We start from the raw sequence: 19,184 nt of genomic DNA on the forward strand, positions 1-19,184 counted from the left end.
ATCGCCGTATAGACATCTTGTAATTTGGTCATTACCTTTTAAAAACAATTTGTAAAAATTATTTTATTCTGACAATTCTGGACCGGAAGTGAAAGGTAATCGTGATTATCGGCAATTTTAAATGTAGATTTTAATCATTTTAAGCCATAGAAAACAACTATTGAACATCCAAAAGACAATGTTCAGTATTTTTAGCTGTCAACCAAACTAATGGTGCTAATAATCTGGTCACTGACATTACACACGTGAGAAAATAACGCGACAAGTGGCCGTCATATATCTGGGCGTCTTATTTAGCAGAACCGAGGCTGTAGTTTTGAAACGGGGCTGAGAAACACAAGCAGCTCGGCGGAAGGAGACACCATGACCGGAGGATGAGTGACATGAGCATCGCGCAGGTGCTTGGAGCACTTGAGTCGTCGGTGTTAATGGTTAGCGCGTTCAGCTTTTATCTATTCGTTTTCGGTCATTTGGTTTATTTTAGCTAGCTCGGCTCAGCCCGGTTCTGTGGGGTCGTTACGGTTCTGCCGGTCCACCGGGGACAGCGCGCGACCTTGAGGACGCAGTTATGGATCTGACGCGGTTGGCTGTGGATGCTGGTCAGTTCATCAACAGGGCTGTTCAGGTACATAAATAACATCAGCGGAATTATTATAAAGATGGAGTCTGTATGTCTTTAAGGGGTTTGGGCTTGAACTAATGCTTTTCTGTGATTTCGCTCCAGTACACCGGAGAAAGTCTTGGGCAGGCCGAGAAGACTAACTTGGACCCGAATCTGGAGGAGCTCCTGACCCGGGCAGACGCCACAAAGACCTGGACGGACCAGATAATCTCCCAAACGGAGGTTTTGCTGAAGCCTAATCCAGGTGGGACAGGTTGATTATATCTTTATCCCACTGAAATTTGGTTCAAGAATTATTCGTTTAATTTAACACATCAAAATGATGTTTCTTTAAACAGAACCATTACACTGTAATAGGTCCAACTGGTTTGTAGGGGATTCTTCACATACATGACTAATGTTTGGGGGAGTAAAATTATATTATTGTGTCTCAAATTACACGATTTATGTTTATAGTGAAAAAATCTAACAGAATTATAAGTAATAAAGCATTCAATAGAAATTAATTTTTCATCACAGAGAAATGTTATGATTATGTTTGATGTAATTTTGGTATCATAAACTGCTAAAGTCAAGTTAACTTTAAGTTATGTTGGTAGATTTAATAATATTGGGATACTGGTTTTCCAGAACAGATTGATATAACTATGCTGAAATGAATGAAGGCCAAATGTGTGACTTAAGCTCAGCTTAATTTGATTATATTCCTCTCTAACCTGGATGAAGGGTTTAGTTATTACAACTCTATCCAGTCTAACTTTTCAGGCTAAAATATAATTGAAAAATGGGCTGGAAAAAGTGCAACTGTCTGCTACAAAAGTACTCCTCAGTTTTTTAAATTAAATTTAAGATCTGTGGGTTACTGTGTACAAACCAAATATTTCTGCCCCTATGTTTAGAAAACAAATGACAAACCATTTTTGAGAAGTTTTACAACCTGTTAATATGTAATCCACCACCTTATGAAACCAACATTTCTTAGAGCTGCAACTCCCTGGGAATGAAGTAAAAACTGAACTAGAAACATGTTATAATCATCCGGATCAAGTAACGGAAAAAAGTGAGTCAATAAATAGAGATGATTTTCATCTCTATAGTTTCATCTAGATGACAACGCTTTAAATGGTGAACATCTTTGAGGAAGAGTATTAAGGAGGTCATCAACACAACCTTGAGGTGCTGGTAAATGGAGAAGACGCATCATATACCTGTTCATCATGTTGTGTTAGGATGAAAAAGAAGCACTCTGTGTATATTTAACTGATCAAACATTCAGTCCTCAGACTTTGTGATGTTTTTTATTTACATCAGGGTTTGTTACCCACTATGAGACACTTGTGTTCTTTGAAAACTTCCTGAATGCATGTAAATCTTTACAACTGGAACCCACTGTTTTAATTTAGCTTTTGCTCTCCAATGCATACAAGCATTTTTTGTGAGCGCAGTTGTGTACTTTGACTGCATTTGTTATGTTCAGATGAATAGAGAGGGTTATTCTTCAGCCTGTTTGAATTGAGTTACTTCAGCGGATGGAGTCTGCCATCTATCATATAAGTGGACTGGTCAGCTGCCAGTAGCATTACAGATATATTTTTAGATCATGACTTGTTTTTCCCACAGAGGGCTTCTAGTCTCCCCGCAGGATCAGTTGTTTTACCTTTTATTTTACCTCATGGGCTTGTTGCAGAGAGGAAGGGGAAAGCAGATGCACATTTGGTAAATGTCCCTTTTCAATGTTTGCCCATTGGAGTAAAGTATTGGGTTTTCACAATGAGTGCAAAATGAGTCTCTGAACCATAATTTATGACTCCCTCTGACTGACAGGAGCTCGGTTAGAAGATCGGCTTTATGAGCATCTGGACTGGAGTGTCCCACCTCGGCCACGCGCAAATGAGTTACTGGGAGATCACATGACTCAGGCTGGGATGGAGATTGGGTCAAACACACCTTATGGTGAGTGTGCCGGTGTGTAAAGTTGGGTTTCCAGGGATGTGCATTACAGTCAGCTCCCTGTAAATATTTGGTTTGGTGTTTGCATAAAAACATCTTTGCAGTTTTTCCTCTTCTAAGTTGATACAATGTTGATACTATATCCTGATTATATGTTTGTGTTAAGGAACAGCGCTGATAAGGTGCGGAGAGACCCAGAAGCAGCTTGGAGAGGTGGAAAGGAAGTTTGTCCAAAGCACCAACATTCACTTTCTCACTCCTCTGCGGAGTTTCACTGAGGGGGAATACACAGCCATACAGGTGAAACAAATATATCACATACACACTCATCATCCCCATCGCTTCTTCTTCTGCTGCTTCTGTTTGTTTATGAGATGCTGGTATTTTAAACAAGTCTGTTCATTGGTAGAATGAGCGTAAGATGTTGGTGAATAAGCGTTTGGACTTGGATATTGCTAAGAGCAGGCTGAGAAAAGCCCACGAGGCCGACCGAGAGGCCAGAGTGAGTTACAATGATGGTTCACCTAAAATGCTATGAAATTCCTGTGCTTTCATTAAGATAACAACATTGGGATATCTGATAAGACTACATACAGTACCAGTATTTTTACATCCCACTTTCCTCCTTTCTCATATTGTTTTGTCAGAACCTGAATGCAAACCCACTGGAAGACAACTACGCATCTCAGGTCTCCTACATGTTCAGCTTCCTGCGTGTTAAATGGCTAAAGGTCAGCAGTTGTGTAAAGGCACATTAGTAGTGGCAGATTCAGATGAATGTGTGTGTTTTTTTGTTTTTTTTTAAAAATAATTTTGATGGTCTTTTTTTCCCCAACAGATATGGGCTCAGGAAATCTCTCAGGTATATTGTCTATCTTAAAGTGCATACAATTTTTCATGATAAAGCAATATTTCAGGCGCTGACAGTTGTGCGTGAAAGTAGATATGAAGCTTCATTATAGTGAGTGACAGTAAAACTGTTTTCCATTTCTACCTTACAATCCATCAAAAAGACAAAAAAAAAAAACTAACTATATTTTACAAATAGTCTGCATCTTGTGTAGATAAGAGTAAGCTGTGGGTGGATAACTTGTGTTCTTGTCAGCAGAATTAGTAAGATAAAAGTCTTCTTAAACTTATGTAGAAACTGCATATTTGACAAATAAATTATTGCAAATAGTTAATACATATTAAATGCCTTCTTATTTGAATATATTTAAAAATCTGTTTACCTGTCGCAGTGCAAACTAAAGCTGCTCTGTCCAGTTGTCTCAGATCCTCCAGCAGTTTAGCTGTTATGTAACTGAATATGAGTCTTTTATCAGACAGCAATTTCTTCTAATTGTCTTGTAATCATTTGGACTTGAGCTCCATCAGTGTTATAAATGCAGTTTTGTTGCTGCTGAGATTTAATTATAGGAAGTACTTGATGTGAAAGCATGAAGTATTAACTAATGAGGCTGTGCGTGTGTGTGTGTGTGTGCATGTGTGTAGGCAGAGATGGAGCTGAGGATCTGTCAGAGTCTTTTCGATCGACAGTCAGAAATTATGAGACGTATTCTGGAAAGAATCAGCGACTCTCATGTATGTGCAGACAAATGTTCAAACACACACACACACACACTGTCAGGAAGAAAATATGATTCATTTTCTCTGACTATTTTTTGTAATGCTCAATGTTTGTGTCAGTTCTGAACATGATGCTCCATCTGTCTTGTGTTTCTTCTATTTATTTATTCCCCCCCCCCCTTCAGACCAACCACATGCACAACCTTATGGACTTTGTGGATGCTCAGGCCTCTTACTTTGCTCAGTGCAACCAACAATCTCAGGAACTTCGAAGGCAACTTGCCAGGTGTGTTAATCTAATTCACAACTTAACAAAAACTACAGTAAAAAATTAGCGTGATGCATCCATTAATAATGATAATAAGTTTTTCTATCTGCAAACGTTTGAATAGCTTTTAATCGATGGATGTTGCGAGTTAATGTTAAGCCACACAGTACTGCAAGCTACAAACTATTTGACACATTTATTGACTTTAGCTTCTTAATCTACAACCCCAATTAAAAAAATGTGGGATGATGCATTCAGATTAAAAGCAAAGAAAAAGACAATGATTAACAAGTCTTGTTGAAAAAAAATTTTTTTTTCTCACTAGATCATGCAAAACATGCATTTTGAGATATTTATATTTTTATGGAGCCTTACTCTGAAGTTGCTCCACATTTTGTGACTTAGTTTAATAAATATTGTTGAATACCTGCAATATTTCCTTCTAGGAGACTCTGCTTCTCTACGGTGCTCTTTTGTTATCCAACTATTTCACTGAAATGTTGACAATGAATCAAATTATCACTAAAATGTTTCGTTCAGCTGTTTCCTTTTAAAATATACTGTTGTGGTCATTTTTGTGCCCCCAATATACTTTTCAAATTAGTTTCCTTTAAATTCAAGAAGAGATCATTTTTATTAAACAATTCAACCGGTCACATTTTCATCTTTTTTGTGTTCTGCTGTTTATAACAAATTAGCTTAAGAGGTGAGCAGATTGTTGCAATTACGTTTGATTTACATTATAAACAGCTTGACAAGTTTTTCAGAATTGTGCTTTTACACTCACAAAAAAGTTGACTGAAAAACGAAGCTTAGCACACACACACACACACACAGGAGAAACAAGGCTGTGTCTAAACCAAATCTCCTATAAAACTGAAACCCAAGTATGATTCAGAAACGCATCATCCGATGCACAGCATGAGGTTTATAATTTTACAGAGCTTTTCTCTGCTAGTAATAGATTCCCAGCTTTACCACTAAGATGTATTTGTGGGACAAACTCTGGACATCTGGTCTCAAAAAAGACTATTGAGAATATTTTATTTGAATATTAACATTTCCATATCATGATTATTTTTTTCCTTTCGCAGTATTCCAGCTGTCTTCTGCTCCAATAACTGGCAATCAGTAGCTAATAATGCCATTAATCAGACATCAACAAGCTGCCATGAAACTAATGAGCCTCTTGGGTTGGATGAGATCACTCCAGTCCCAGTAACCGTCCACCAACTTCCAGACTTCAACCAGGACTCATGGACTGTAAATTCATCTCCTAAAACTGAACTGAACTCTCAGCCTAACCACACAAACAACAATAACAACACTTTATCTAATCACAGCTTGGAAAACAGTCACCATTCAGTAGTTACTGGCCGGTCATCCCTTTGCCCAACACTCGATCAGGCCATTACATCAAAAGAAGGACGTGAGCTTCAAGCACCCAGCTGCAGGAGCGGTCCATGTGAGACAACTAACAGACCGGCTTGTGCTGCTCCACCTTCTGCTCAGTCTGTCAGCGCAACAGCTTCAATAAACAACGGAACCAGCAGACTTACAACAGCAGCTTGCCCACCTTTACAGCCCAATGAAACTCCAAGTGAGTCTGAGGCAGCAAATTTAGTAGCTACAGAGTCTGTGACGCCCAACGATGTGCTTGCCAGTCCCAAAGCAACCAAAAAAAACACAGGAGCAGCCTGGCATTAATGGAGAGGACATTCAGAAGTCATCATCAGACAGGCGGGATGTGGATCAGTAGACATGAGGGTGTATTTGCCAACGTGTCAGCTGGTACTGACATTATTTGGAGATTTAGCTGGTTCTGTCCCCTGGTATTGCAGACCATGATATCCAGTCTGTATTAGAAAGATACACAATCATTGTACAGAAATGTGTCATGGCAATGCAGTCCTTTCAATCCCATAGGGAGTATAATGTGAACTGGTTTAAAAGTGCTGGATTTAGTGCCAGATGTAATCTTAGCCTTTTCGTTGTACTTCTGTAATATTCATGTCGTCTGAAAACAATTGTTGAATAAGTATTTACTTGTAGAAACAAAACAGAGTAGATCTTTATTTTTTTATAATTTGCTAAATGACTGGACTAATCAAGCTTTGTGCCAAGTGTGTGTGAGTGTATAGCTGTGTGTCTTTAACTGTGCTCATGTTTACAGGTTACTTAGACCTGTGACACATTTAAAAAGAGGCATCTGTATGTTACTCTGCCACCTTTTGGCACACGTTGCTACAAGGTGAGGTCATTTTCCATATGAAACAGTCATTGTTGCTGTATATGTGTTGGGCAGCCCGAGAGGTTAAAATGGATCTTTATGTGTCGTCCTACGTGCCCTGGGTGTTTCCTCGTACACAAACTCAAGTCACATTTTCATTTTTTTTCTTTACCCTTTCACCCTCTTAAAGGCTTCATTGAAATGAAATGGGTTGAATTTTCCATGTCCAGATGTTGTTGATTTAATTCATGAGGGGAACCCTTCACTGTGATGTGTGTCCAATCTTGGGACCCTGGATGGAAAGACACACATGTAATGTAGCACTGGCTATGCTGATGTAATTACCCACCCACCAGCTATGTGCTGTTGTCCCAATATATTAAGATGTTTGTGTGTGTAGAAAGCTACATTTTTAAAACTCATTTTTTACTATCATGTTGAGCTAAGGTCAGAGGTTTTACTCCGTTATTGTGAACATGTGGAAATAAATATGCAAACAGTGATGTCATACGAAGCCAAAGCAAGTGTGGAGTGCGTCTTTGTTCTCCAGCGATCTTGTTAATATGGTTTCCTTGTTAAAATCAGCTGCACATCATTTGCTCATATTTTTTTTCCAAACCAGCTAAACGTTCTGATGTAGACATCTGCAACATTTCCAGCTACTCTTGATTAAACGCCATGCTATTTGCTCTGCTACCCACATGAAATAATGAGGCCTGATTGGGTTTGACATGGACCACAACCTTTCAACACAAGCGTTAAATGTGTTTCTCTTTCCTTTACTTTCTCGCTTCCCTCCCTCCTGCTTTCCAAACAGATTGCATCGATTACTTGCTGTTTGTGTGGTATTGATCTAAAATCAGCCAGGAGGCTTTGGGTTCAATAACACCATCAACACTTAAATCACACCACTAGATTAGCGATGCATGTTTGGAGGAGTTGGTGTGCAGCAGCCACTTAAAGGTTAATTAAATGCTGTGGCTTTTTCTCCTCTGACTCATGAAACAACAGATTCTCTTCAATCTGTCCTCAGTTGCGAATGAGTGTTCCTCTGCTGCACCGAAAGTCCCCGCAATATTTCAACGTCACAACTTATTTTTATGTGTTGTCTCATGCATTTACAGGAAGGAAAGGGGGGACTAACATGTTTTGCAGGTCTGATGACTGATTAATTACGAATGTAGACAAAGGAAATGGTTTAAATTATATTTAGGCCTACTTTTTGTTTTTTTCAGCAGATAGCCTCAAGCAAGTACTAGATAGGTACATTGAAAAGGTTTAGATCCCTTCTCATTTAGCCAGACGTTGCCAGGCAAGTCCCATTAAGTTTGAAAAGCTCTTCTGCAAATAGATCTGATTTGATTAGGCAAACCAATGTCAAAGCTTACATGCTTACAATGACCTCATAGCATTGCCTTTATTAAGTAAGCTTTTTGGATAGGCTCTGTTCTGTTGCAGAAATCAAAAGATTACTTACTACCTAGTAATCACTAGATTCTCTATATTTTAAATGAGAGAATGTCCTTATAAAAAAAGATACTGCAGACAACCTGAATTACAAAGATCAATCTTATTGTGCACATCTATGACTTAAAAACCTGATACAACTAACAAAAATGTCATCATTTGACCACCGAAAGATTGTGTTTTAGATCTGAGATAATCATTATAGATGGGAAGAATTTGATTGCTGATATCATAGCAGGCTTCACATGTTCTTCCTGTGTATGTGTGTGTTCCGCCCACTGTTCAAAGATATGCATGTTAGCTTAATTGGGCACGCTTTATACCTCAAAACTCCTGCATTGGAATAAATTAGTAAAGAAAACGGATGGATAGATAACCACATAAAATATAGCTATTGCTCTAAATTAAATCTACTTGTAGTTTTAAGCAGCAGGTTACAATAAAAGGTGTATATATTTTGAAATAAAATATCTAATGACAAAAGTCTCATTTTTATATCTATGTCCCTGCAGAGAAAATGAAAATGGGCCGACTTCATGACACTGAGGTACTCCATTCTTATATTTGAAATCAGGAAAGTTGCTATTGCTGCAAGTAAATAAATCAGTAAGCCTGCTGCTTAATTAGATAAACATGCAGCCTCTATTTCAGCAACTTCCAAACACCCAGTGATTTCTGTAAACTGCGCTGCATCGACAAAGGTTCAGATGTTCAAAGCTAAAGCAAAGTCATCAAGGCCTCTGTTAAAATCTGTTGTTTGACAGCATTTCAATTTTTTTTTTATATTTCTCAAAAGTTTCCTTCCCTCCCCATCCTACACATTAAGGACAAATGGAGATACACCCAAAAATACCACACAGTTCTCATAAACAGGCCTGTGTTTGCTGTCTTTGTCATGTTAGTATGTGGTTTGTTCATCTGTGAGGTTCTGTTGCTGTTTTATGTCTGCTGCTTTTAGTTAATGTGAGTTCTGCTAACAACACCCAATGTCCCACTTTCCTTTGATTCCCAGGTTTTGGAAGGAAAAGGCAGACAACACCATCTGTTTTCTTCTTGTTCCCTCTGCTCTGAAAGAAATTGAAGAAAGAAATGCTTGCCATAGAATCAAGTTTTCATTCTCACCATCTCTTTTCCCCTCTGCCCGTCCATCTTCTCTCATGTCTTCATGTTTTTTGTCTTCCCCCTCACTGCCAGCTGGGAGTGCTTTGCATGACAGCTAAACTGTAGGTGTGGTAAGCAGGTGGGGGTGGTAAACAGCGTCTGGCGACTGCTGATGAATGTGTCTTCTCAGACAGAGCAGACAGAGTTATGTGATGGTCTGATAGAAAGCTGACCTATAGAGAGTGTAAAAAATAACTGGAATATATAAAAGAGCCAGATGAGAACAGCAACCGGGACTAAACTTGTAGCATCTGTAACTTCCAACATACTCATTTATCACTATTTTATTCCTGGATCATGTTTAGTTTGATGTTATGGAAATTCACTCATAGTCAAGTTTTTGTTTAATCAAGGAAAGTACTTTTTTTTTTTTTTTTTTTTTTTTAAATTTTATAACACATTTGTCCTAACCTTCTGTTTAATTTCTCCCCAAAAATCCTCATGATGCTCATCTCTCCTCTTCTTCCAACCTGTTCTGTCCAGCTCTTCCTGCAGGTTGTCTCTTTTCCTGATATAAATCTGCCAGCCTCGCCCAGGTTTACTCCAACTGCTACAATTATAGCCCCCCAGACAGAGATGATCAGACATGCATACTGCTGACATGTGCAGCGTGAAGAACCGTCTGCAGGGAGAGAGGTCAGGGTTTTTCCTCTGACCCTGACATGTCCTACTTCTGCGGCTGAATGCCTGCACCTGTTCACCAGAGTGCTCTGTCTATATGAACAAGGTTTACACGTCTGACCAAGAATGCAATAACTTCAAATTCTTCTACATGGTTAATCAACACTGTCACCAGGCAACTAAGTATAATTAATAGCAGAAAGGGCATTTAGTTTCAACTGATTGTGTTGAAGTTTAAAGGTACAGAGTTTTGAGCTGATCTACAGGCAGGAACTGACTGATTTATCAATGAAAAATTACAGAGGCAGGCAAAAATGTGCATTTAAATGTTCCATGGAAACTATGTTAGTATTTATAAAGCAATCCTAATTATACTATACTTGAGGTAAATATTATACCCTGCAAATAATGCAATATGTTAGTTTTAATTTAACACTGGATTTCTGAAACCTTCTAATCAGATATCCAAATGAAGCATTTTCTAGATGGGAATTTCCTCAATAAAAATCCAGTAATATCAAATTCCAGATTCTTTTATCACTTAGACCTGAAGCTTTTAAAATGGGGTCTAGATATCTGTCAAATAATCCCATAACTCAGAAAACTGTTGGCCAAAATCGTACTATATATCAAAGAAGCAAATAATACATGGATAAATATGACTGTTCAAACCTTTACAAATAGGTTTGAGTAAAAGTTTAACCGCACATCTTGACGTTTATGCAGTGAGCGCAATTTAACTATTGACCTTTTTAGCTTAATAAACTAGGAAGTTACTTTGCAAAAACAGCCTTTAAAAGAAATTTACTAGTCTTCTGCTAGTCTGAAGGCAGGTTATGTAATAATCATAGCTTAATAATTTAATATAAATATAAGAATTTTAGATTTTAGTACTTTTTCTTGAGTTTTACAGACTTGCAAAGTCTGTTTCTATGCTGCTGTACCATTCCTACTGGTTAGCAATCACAAATTAAACTTATGTAAAGGTAAAAGCTGCAGTGAGATTTGCATATTTGCAGATGAGTCATACTCTGTTATGTCATTGTACAGAGGTTGATGTGTTTTTCTTTCAGATATTACACTTCTCTCAGTGCTGAATTTGTTTTCATGATTAGGTTGACCATGAGCCCCCGTTTACAATGAATTCTTCTTCAAGCAAGCACAACTATTTTTACTGCAATTTGCTTTCCATTCCCCAGAATTTCCTTTCATAAACACATTTCCTTGTCAGTTTGACTTTTAACATTACCTCCATGGATATTTACTCACCCTGTCTCCACACCCTCCCCCCCACCTTTTCAGCGCCCTCCCTCCTTCTTCCCTCTTGCAGGGTTTATAAGTCAGCTCCCACACCAGTTGGTTTGTTGAGAAGAGCTTTGCATTAAGTGAAAGGGGGTTCCATAAGACAGAAAAGCAGCTGTTCGGGTGCAGCAACAGCAATTCTGGTGGATTGATCCTACATTTCCATGTAAATTCAGCGTAAACCAAACTTTCTCACAGACAAGCAGGTACCGCAGCTTCGTCATGCGTGTGTTCTGGATCTGGCAAGTGCTTTGTGTGTTTGGCGCCTTGGGCTCATCTTTGTGTGTGAATGATGTTGAATATGAAGGAAACTATGCAGACAACTATGACAACGAGATCTCTCAGGACCAGCAGGAGGGTGAGTTTTGTTTATTTATCCCTTTTCTTTCATTTGTACACTGCTTGTTTCAACAGAGGGACCAGTGAAGAAATAACCCCCAGTTTCCATGACAGCCAAAAAAATATTTTATCATTTATTCAAATAATGATTACACATAATTTTGACATTTAAAGAAAAGAAAAGTGAAGCATTTCTTCTGCTTTTTTTATATCATTCATTTATGATTTGTTTAAAGTGAGACCACACAACAATTTAATTTGTGATTTGTGATACTCAGACAAAAAAATAGTCTTTAATTCTTTGTAAGAAAAAAGTCAGCACAGTGCTCCCTTAATCAGACAAAAAACAAGAACATGACAAGTAAAAAGGTAAAGTCAGTTTTCATGTAGTCTCAAAAACAACCAGTGGAAATGTGGTGGGGGGTGTAAAGTAAAACTAACAGTATGGTGTCTGATGAGTTTGGCCATTAAGGCAAGGCAAGTTTATTTCTTTTGCACATTTCATGTACAAGACAATTCAAAGTGTTTTACATAAAAATAAGGGGAACAAATCACTTGTAGAGACCCTTTTAAAGCTGTTTTTAGGGCCCACTTCTGTCCTACTGAGGGGGGGGTTCTGGGGAATTCTGCCATGAGGGTAGTGTGACTGCAGTATTTAATTGTTTGGAAGCTGTCAAAGGAACATCTATGTGGGTGCAGGTTTTCCCAGTATGATATTGCACAGTAACAAGGTGTGCAGTGTCACTTTACTCGCTACTGCTGTGGCTGATTGGTGTAGAGGTGAGTGGAAAACAGTGGTCTCACTACCACTGTGGATCAAGCCAGAAGATGAACCGTAGGTAGATTCTTTGTTAAATGTGGGAATGGAGAAGGTGGGATGCTGGGGAGGCAGGCCCTGAAAACAGCCAAAGGCCATAACAAATATCAAACTTCTGCATCCAAGAGTAGGACCTTATAGATGTTTTCATACAGTAAGAAAAAAATATTCATCAGTGGAACTCTTAAAATGACTGGAGATGGTTGAATTGAGGCATAAACTTTAAAAACTAAAGAATATCAAATATCTGACTACTCTTGGACAGTTGTGTTCCTGAAAATGAGTGAATGAATAAATTAAATGTTATTTTTGGCATATTGTAATGTCATATAACCTTTCAGTGGACTATATGAGTGCATTATTAATGGAGCTTGTGGTTGTCATTTACAGGGGAGTCTCAACCCAGACCATGCCATGCAGACTTCACCCGCTGGGACAAGCTTTTCATCGCCCTGGAGGACTCCCACATGAGGCAGAACAAGCTGCTGGAAGCTGTGGAGCTCTGCTGCGGAGGAATGCACTCTCTGAGGATGCAAATGGACAAGTTGGCCAAGGGGACATGCCAGCAGAACACATCCAGCTTGGTATCAGCGTGCAGGGCTCAGGCAGAACAGTCAAGCATGAGACTGCATCACAGCTTGACAAAGCTCCGGGAGGAGGAAGAGGAGAGGGAGAGGACAATAAACGCTACTTTACAGATGATCCTGCGCAGGGGTCATGAGGAAAATGCTCTACTGAAGCGTCTCGAGGAAGCGATGCTATTGGCAACAGCAGGCAGGAGGAACGGCAACCAGCCGACACCAAGGCCTGGAAGTTCAGGGACAGCAGGAGTAAAACCATTCACGTCTGGCCTGAAGGAGCAAGAAGTGACTTTACCTATAGACATGGCCACAATGGAAAGGGCTCTGGTTGCTATAGCAACGGAGCTGCAGAGGGTTCACCTGCAGCTGAGCAAAGTGATAGAGCAGACAGGAACACTGAGGAAGGACAGAGGAGATACATGAACTGCCTAGAAGCAAAAGTTGTATGAAGATCACATTTTACTTTGCACATCCTCATTTTATATGCTTTTTCCTTTTCTCCTTTTTTTTTTTTTTTTTTTTACAGATGCTTGTTCTGTTTTTGTTTTTTTTCTAGTGAAAATGAGCTCAAATGGACTGTAAAGAATGTGGATTTGCTGTAATGAATAAAAATCAATAAAACAACCCTATTACCCTCATGAAAATGTTTCCTCCCTCGTTCCACACAGCAATCAACTCAAGCCATTTCTTTTCTTCGCTTTCATTTGTCTGAGTCTCTCTCTGACTGAGCGTTTCTGCCATCCTGCACATGCCAGTGTGCACCACTGTGGTGATGTCGGCTAATACCACAGCCACAAGAAGGTGTGTCAGAGGTTTTGGTTTGTGTAGAATTCTTGGCAGGTCTGCTCTGCTCATTAGCTGCTTTAAGGGTGTCTGAATGCAAAGAGGCCACAACTTGCAATGTTCAGTGTTTATGATGTGTGTAACCCTGCCAGAATTATATTGCACCGCTGCCCTTCCCTCTTTCAGACTCATACACACACATACACACACACGAGCGTGGTTGCATGCAGGCAGGCTAGCTATTGAAAACCACAAACAACAGCTTTGTTTGCAGAGGTACTCTCCATATATTTAACAGTTAATAATTGAACATTTTAGCTCTTTTATGTCCCAATTGTTAATTTATTACCTCTTGATTTATTTTTAATACATTGATATTTATGTTTTGATTAATTTTTATTGATGTAGGGGAGAAAATCAAGCAAATAAGAGAACACAAAGATGGAGACAGGCAGAAGATGAAGATGAGGACTAAGCATAATACAAATGTTTTATGTATAAAAATCCTTTTTTTTTTAAAAAAAACAAAAAAAAACCAGAACAAACCCAGTAAACTTTTCTACTCACTCCTCTGAGATGTAAACTAATAGCAAAGAACGAGTATCTTAAGATCATCTGTAAACATAGTGAAAAGTAACATTAAACCACTGAGCAAAAAGAATAGTTTAACCATACCACAGTTTAATCATGCCAGCAAACTGACATCACAGAAACATTTTCACCCATGAAAGTCTTACTGCCATGGTTTAAGAATATTTGTGCCCATTCCTGTCCATGCATGTCTGCATGTAATGGTCCTTATAAATCTGCAGCTGGGCGACGAACTGCAGGCAGCAGCAGACTTCTCCGCTGGCCTTAGTTTTATCTCTTAAATGTCACTCCTAACAAGATTCAGCGAAGCAAAGAGGAGTTATGTGCCATGGCCAGGCTTAATGCCACACCTGTTTCACAATGATACCCAGATTGCATGCAAACACGACACACTGGCGCTCGACTACCCTGAAAGTCTATGCAGTGTGTGGAGAGAAGTTCATGAATGGATGCCTTGTTTTTGTGTTGTTCATTTTTTACAGAGAGCACAACATTGAAAGAGGAATGCGAGAGGCTAATGAGGGGGAAAATAGAAAAGGGGAGACCCCTAAAAAAAAAAAAAAAAAAAAGGAGCGACAGCACTTATATGTCTGGTGGATAGTTGCAAGCCATAATGACTGTTCCCTATGCATATAACTGTGTTTTTATCAGCCAGCTGGCCAGACGCCGCATAATGACCAGCCACTATCAGCCTTACTTTCTGCCCTTGCTTCTGTTCTACATCCTCTACCCCTTTCATCTGTGCTTTGTCATCTGTCATCAATCTCCTTCTTTCTCTGCTTCATATCTGTATGCCAATTCCATCATCATCTCATGTTCTTCCTCCATTTGTCTTCCTCTCATTGTATGTATTGCTCCTCTCAATTGTTTCCCAGCTTCTGTATTTTTTCTCTGTCAGCCAAAAGCAACCAAACAGGAATGGCATCGATCTATGGGCAAAACTTGAGCTGGCTGCTAAAGTGACTGACATTACATTCTATCAAAACTCTAGCCAATACAGACTTTTTGCAGAGGATAAGGGGCTGATTAGGAGTAGCTACAAGAATGCACTGAGTTCATCAGAGATATTTTAATGTCACATCACATAGTCACTGTAACAGACAACACAATATTGGCACTTTCTCAAAAGCAAAAACAACAATACAAAATAGTTAAAGCTCGAATAAACATTTAGCAGTCTCTTATGTACACTGGAACCAAGAACAAGAAGTAGGAGCTGTCTACTTGATGGGTGAGTCCAGAATTTCCTCATACTCCTCCCTCTGGCGCCGCCCACCACCTCGAGAGGGAAGCAGCTTCATTGCCACCAGCCAGCCGACGCTCAGCACAACCATTGCATTCCCCACCACTTCAGGTGCAGTGGGAACCGAAGGCATAACAGCCAGATGCAGGAGCATGGCAACCGGTATCTCCAGGCTCTGAGAGGCAGAGACCAGAGCTGGATGGAGTCGTGTGAGGGCATGCGTCATTCCCAGGAAGGCTACTATTGAACAGACAACCAGACCCAGGATGAGACCCCAGGCTGATACACTCACTGGCCAGGACCAGCCCTCTTGGAGTAACGCCAGAGAGGCCGGAGCGAGGAGGCAGCCTGTCCAGCTCACCGTGAACAAGGCGGTGGCAACTCCCACCCTCTCTTTCAGTGAGCGATACCCGACCAGAGCCAAGGCCATCCACAACCCTGCAAGTGCCGAAAGGGACCACCCAAACGCACCCCTCCAGAACTCAACTGGGTCGGTAGGCGAACCTGTATTACTCTCATCTGTGGTGGGAAGTAACACAAGGCCCAAACCACACAACCCTGTAGCTATGGTGATCCCATCAACCAATCCAAGTCTCTCCTCCAGGAGCAGAAAGGCCAGGGTTGCTGACAGAGCTGTGGTTGCCAGGCGCCAAGTTGTTGTACCATTTCCAGGAGAGACAAAGGTTAAGGAAGAGTAGGCGCAACAAAGAGAGAGGGAGTAGGCAATGCCGTAACAGAGCAGACGCAGTCGATGACCCTCTGGTCCAAAAGGGTTCTCCCCCTTGTGCAGTGGGACAGCCACAGACAGCAGCTGTACGATGGAGCGCACAAAAAGCAAAAACATGGGGCCGAGGCTGAAGCGTTCAGAGGCCTGGCGGGTGAGAACAATCAAACAGCCGTGTGCCAGTGCAGCACCAAGCAGCCCCACCCAGGTGACCCGAGATGCAGATACAGACGCCTCACCAAAACTGGCCAGCTGTTCCCCAACCCCTTTCCCAGATCCCTTTGCTGCTTTGGCTCCCCCCTCACTCCCCTCCCCTACACCGGTGGCTTGAAGTTTATGGGATGTGTCCTTGTCCTTAGAGCCAAAAAGCGTCAGAGGCCACCTCTTACTCTCCGTCAGTCGTTTCTTGTCAGACGTCTCCTCTAGGAACGATCCAAAGTCCTCAAAAGATGGCGCATCATCATAGCCATCGTCCCCCGGTTGAGGGAAGTGGGTATGTACTCCAGGTTGGGGGGAGTAGGGGGTTTGTGTGGCATACTTGGCTGTGACTGTGTGAGGGTGGATCTTCACTCTTTTCTTAGAGCCACCCAAGAGGTGAGTGGACTCCATTGTAAAACTTCTGAGATGACGTACACCTGTAAGAGACACAGAAAACTTTTAGCACCACGCACCAATCATCTCCAACACATAGATCCTCTAGCTTCTCTCTCTGTCATGCCATCTCCCTCTAGGATTCTGCTTGATGTCTCATATATCTTTAATATCTGAGATAATAATAGTTATGACTCACATCTTCTCATGCATCCCTCTGGTTTGCTAGTGAATCTATGTAAGCTCTACCTAGCTGACCAATTACCACATTAATTGGTTTGCTTTTTCTTTCCTGTTTGATGAAACACATTAAATCCACATTAGCCAAATCATACAGAACAGCAGCGGCCTTATTGCGCTGTCTCTGTCTTCTTGGCTAATGCAACCTTCAAAGGCACTAAATGTCTGTTGGCAATGACAGTTACATAAGCGAGTGCTTCGTGCTTCATTTGTCATCTGCACTTGTCTCACTAATGACTTTTTCCTCCCTCTGTCCCTTGCGATTGACCTCTCACACACAATTTGGTAAAAAAAAAAATCCTCGTATCATACATAGAACTGACTGCAAGTACAAGATCTATTTAAAACCACATCTTTCTCCATTAAATTCTTGTTAAATTCTCCCTCCCCCTCCACTTTCATGTCTCTATCTCTGTTTAACTTTTCTCCTGCGTCTTCTGCAGATGACTAACAGAAAACTTTCAGCTTCTGCTGCAAAATATGACGTCAAAGATGTTACAAGGCACATCCACACTGCCGCATTTAAGGCAATAAAACACTTCATAGGAGTCCACCAGTTTCTCTGGGAATGGTTTCTTGTTCCTACATGCACATGTATGAGAAAATAATCATTTATCAGAAAAACAGCTATACCAATTGAGGTGTATTGAAATTTTTTGATAAAGAACTAGACAAGTGTGTGTTTTGAGGTAGGGTTCATTATTACTAAGCCCATTCATAATTACCCTCTGGAGATTATTAAAGTTTTTTTTTTTTTAAATTCAGTTTCATTCTTTTAATTTTATCTTTTCTCTATCTCAGCCAGCCTGCTTGACAAAAGTTGCACAGATACTGGCTTGAATGCATTTTACAAATGACAGTTATAAGCATTGCATAAAAATATGTTGGACTCTAAGAGTTTTGTTTTTATTGTCAAATGAGCAAGTGCAAAACTCTACCTTCCCTGCTACAAATTTGTTGAAATAATGTTATTTTTATCAGGATATTGTCAATATTTTGCCTCTGTTTTTTAACGCATAGGTATCTTTCAAAAATGAATTTGAGAAACATCATTAGAGCAAAATATATTTCTTAAAACATAACACAAAATGGGAAGCATGAATCAAATGTGGATGGATAGTTAGAGCCTATATAGTAATATACATATATGGCTTTTTTAAAATAATTTTGCAAGATGCTGAATCAAAAAAAAAAGGACAAACTGGAATATTATTCTAGTAAACTGATCATCAAGTGCAACAAAAATGGCACAAAATCCAGATTTTCATAAATCTGTCATGAACACAACTGACACACAACTAAACAAAATCCCTGATAACTAAAGGTAATCTAACAAAGGGACATCATTTCTGATTTTAACTTGCTTCTCTTGAGGTTCGATGTGACTGATGGGCAGTGTCAAAGCTAGTAGTTCATGCAACCACAAAAGTTGCTGCAATCATTGGTTATTGAGTCTTTTTTATTTTCAGGGAAAATTTAAGAATTAGTTGCAGCGTATTCTTTGTTCTTTGTAAAAACAAGTGTATTTTCACTTCAAGAACACTTTAAGGCATTGTATGAGAGCTGCAAGGTGTATGTTTAGTTAATCCAAGCACACACCAAGTACACAAAATTGTAGACTTGCATCCAATCTGACAGCTCTGTTCTAAATTTAATGTTGCCTATAGTAAAATAGTGACACATGATGAATCTGACTTGAGTGCAAGTGAGAAGTTACACCAGTGAAAGGCTGGAAAATTATTCTTTGTTTTCAGGCTATCCATAACACCGTCGGCTGCTTGCCTTGTGAAAAAAGTAAGAAGTGATCAAAATGTTCCTGTTTCAAGCTTCTGCTCCCAGTCAGATAACTGTGCTTGATGATGCAGCCTGCCTCCGCAATGCTGCTGCTTCCACCGCTGCTTTACTCTGAAGAGCTTATTTTACACCTTATACAACCAGATGGTGAGCTGTTACGAGACAGCAGCACACCTGCACAGTGTGATAACAGCAGCAGATGAAGTATGGATTTCCAGAGTGTGCACTTTTGATCAAATTTGAGGGGGAAAAACAGCAGGATGCTGGTATTTGCATATATAGGACATTTAA

The 19,184-nt window shown here is 39.9% G+C and overlaps 3 protein-coding genes across 3 annotated transcripts; 2 read left to right on the plus strand and 1 right to left on the minus strand.

The window, feature by feature from the left end:
* Positions 1 to 397: 397 nt before the first annotated feature.
* LOC306772702 (endophilin-B1-like) lies at positions 398 to 7,006 on the plus strand. The gene is made up of 10 exons (XM_079262305.1): positions 398 to 625; positions 725 to 866; positions 2,447 to 2,581; positions 2,745 to 2,872; positions 2,982 to 3,074; positions 3,220 to 3,303; positions 3,411 to 3,434; positions 4,067 to 4,156; positions 4,327 to 4,427; positions 5,504 to 7,006. Exons 1-10 carry the CDS (start codon positions 569 to 571, stop codon positions 6,114 to 6,116), a joined length of 1,467 nt encoding a protein of 488 aa, XP_079118431.1. The 5' UTR covers positions 398 to 568; the 3' UTR covers positions 6,117 to 7,006.
* A 4,283-nt stretch (positions 7,007 to 11,289) lies between these two features.
* On the plus strand, positions 11,290 to 13,513 carry LOC306772350 (uncharacterized protein). The gene is made up of 2 exons (XM_079261789.1): positions 11,290 to 11,548; positions 12,737 to 13,513. The coding sequence occupies exons 1-2, from the start codon at positions 11,413 to 11,415 to the stop codon at positions 13,348 to 13,350; spliced, it is 750 nt and encodes a 249-aa protein (XP_079117915.1). The 5' UTR covers positions 11,290 to 11,412; the 3' UTR covers positions 13,351 to 13,513.
* Positions 13,514 to 15,521: 2,008 nt separating this feature from the next.
* Positions 15,522 to 16,877, minus strand: slc35g2a (solute carrier family 35 member G2a; the record flags this gene model as incomplete). Its single annotated transcript, XM_079261852.1, has 1 exon — positions 15,522 to 16,877. The coding sequence occupies one exon, from the start codon at positions 16,875 to 16,877 to the stop codon at positions 15,522 to 15,524; it is 1,356 nt and encodes a 451-aa protein (XP_079117978.1).
* Positions 16,878 to 19,184: the final 2,307 nt, after the last annotated feature.

The sequence above is a fragment of the Telmatherina bonti genome (genome assembly GCF_933228915.1).
Source record: "Telmatherina bonti genome assembly, chromosome: 22".
Classification (NCBI taxonomy): Eukaryota; Metazoa; Chordata; class Actinopteri; order Atheriniformes; family Telmatherinidae; genus Telmatherina; species Telmatherina bonti.

Excerpts from the sequence above, each read along its gene's own strand:
- LOC306772702 (XM_079262305.1), top strand. The coding sequence starts at position 569 with ATGGATCTGACGCGGTTGGCTGTGGATGCTGGTCAGTTCATCAACAGG. Across the intron at positions 3,304-3,410 it reads TGCGTGTTAAATGGCTAAAG|ATATGGGCTCAGGAAATCTC; the intron begins GTCAGCAGTTGT and ends TTTCCCCAACAG. Across the intron at positions 4,157-4,326 it reads AAAGAATCAGCGACTCTCAT|ACCAACCACATGCACAACCT; the intron begins GTATGTGCAGAC and ends CCCCCCCTTCAG.
- LOC306772350 (XM_079261789.1), top strand. The coding sequence starts at position 11,413 with ATGCGTGTGTTCTGGATCTGGCAAGTGCTTTGTGTGTTTGGCGCCTTG. Across the intron at positions 11,549-12,736 it reads CTCTCAGGACCAGCAGGAGG|GGGAGTCTCAACCCAGACCA; the intron begins GTGAGTTTTGTT and ends TGTCATTTACAG.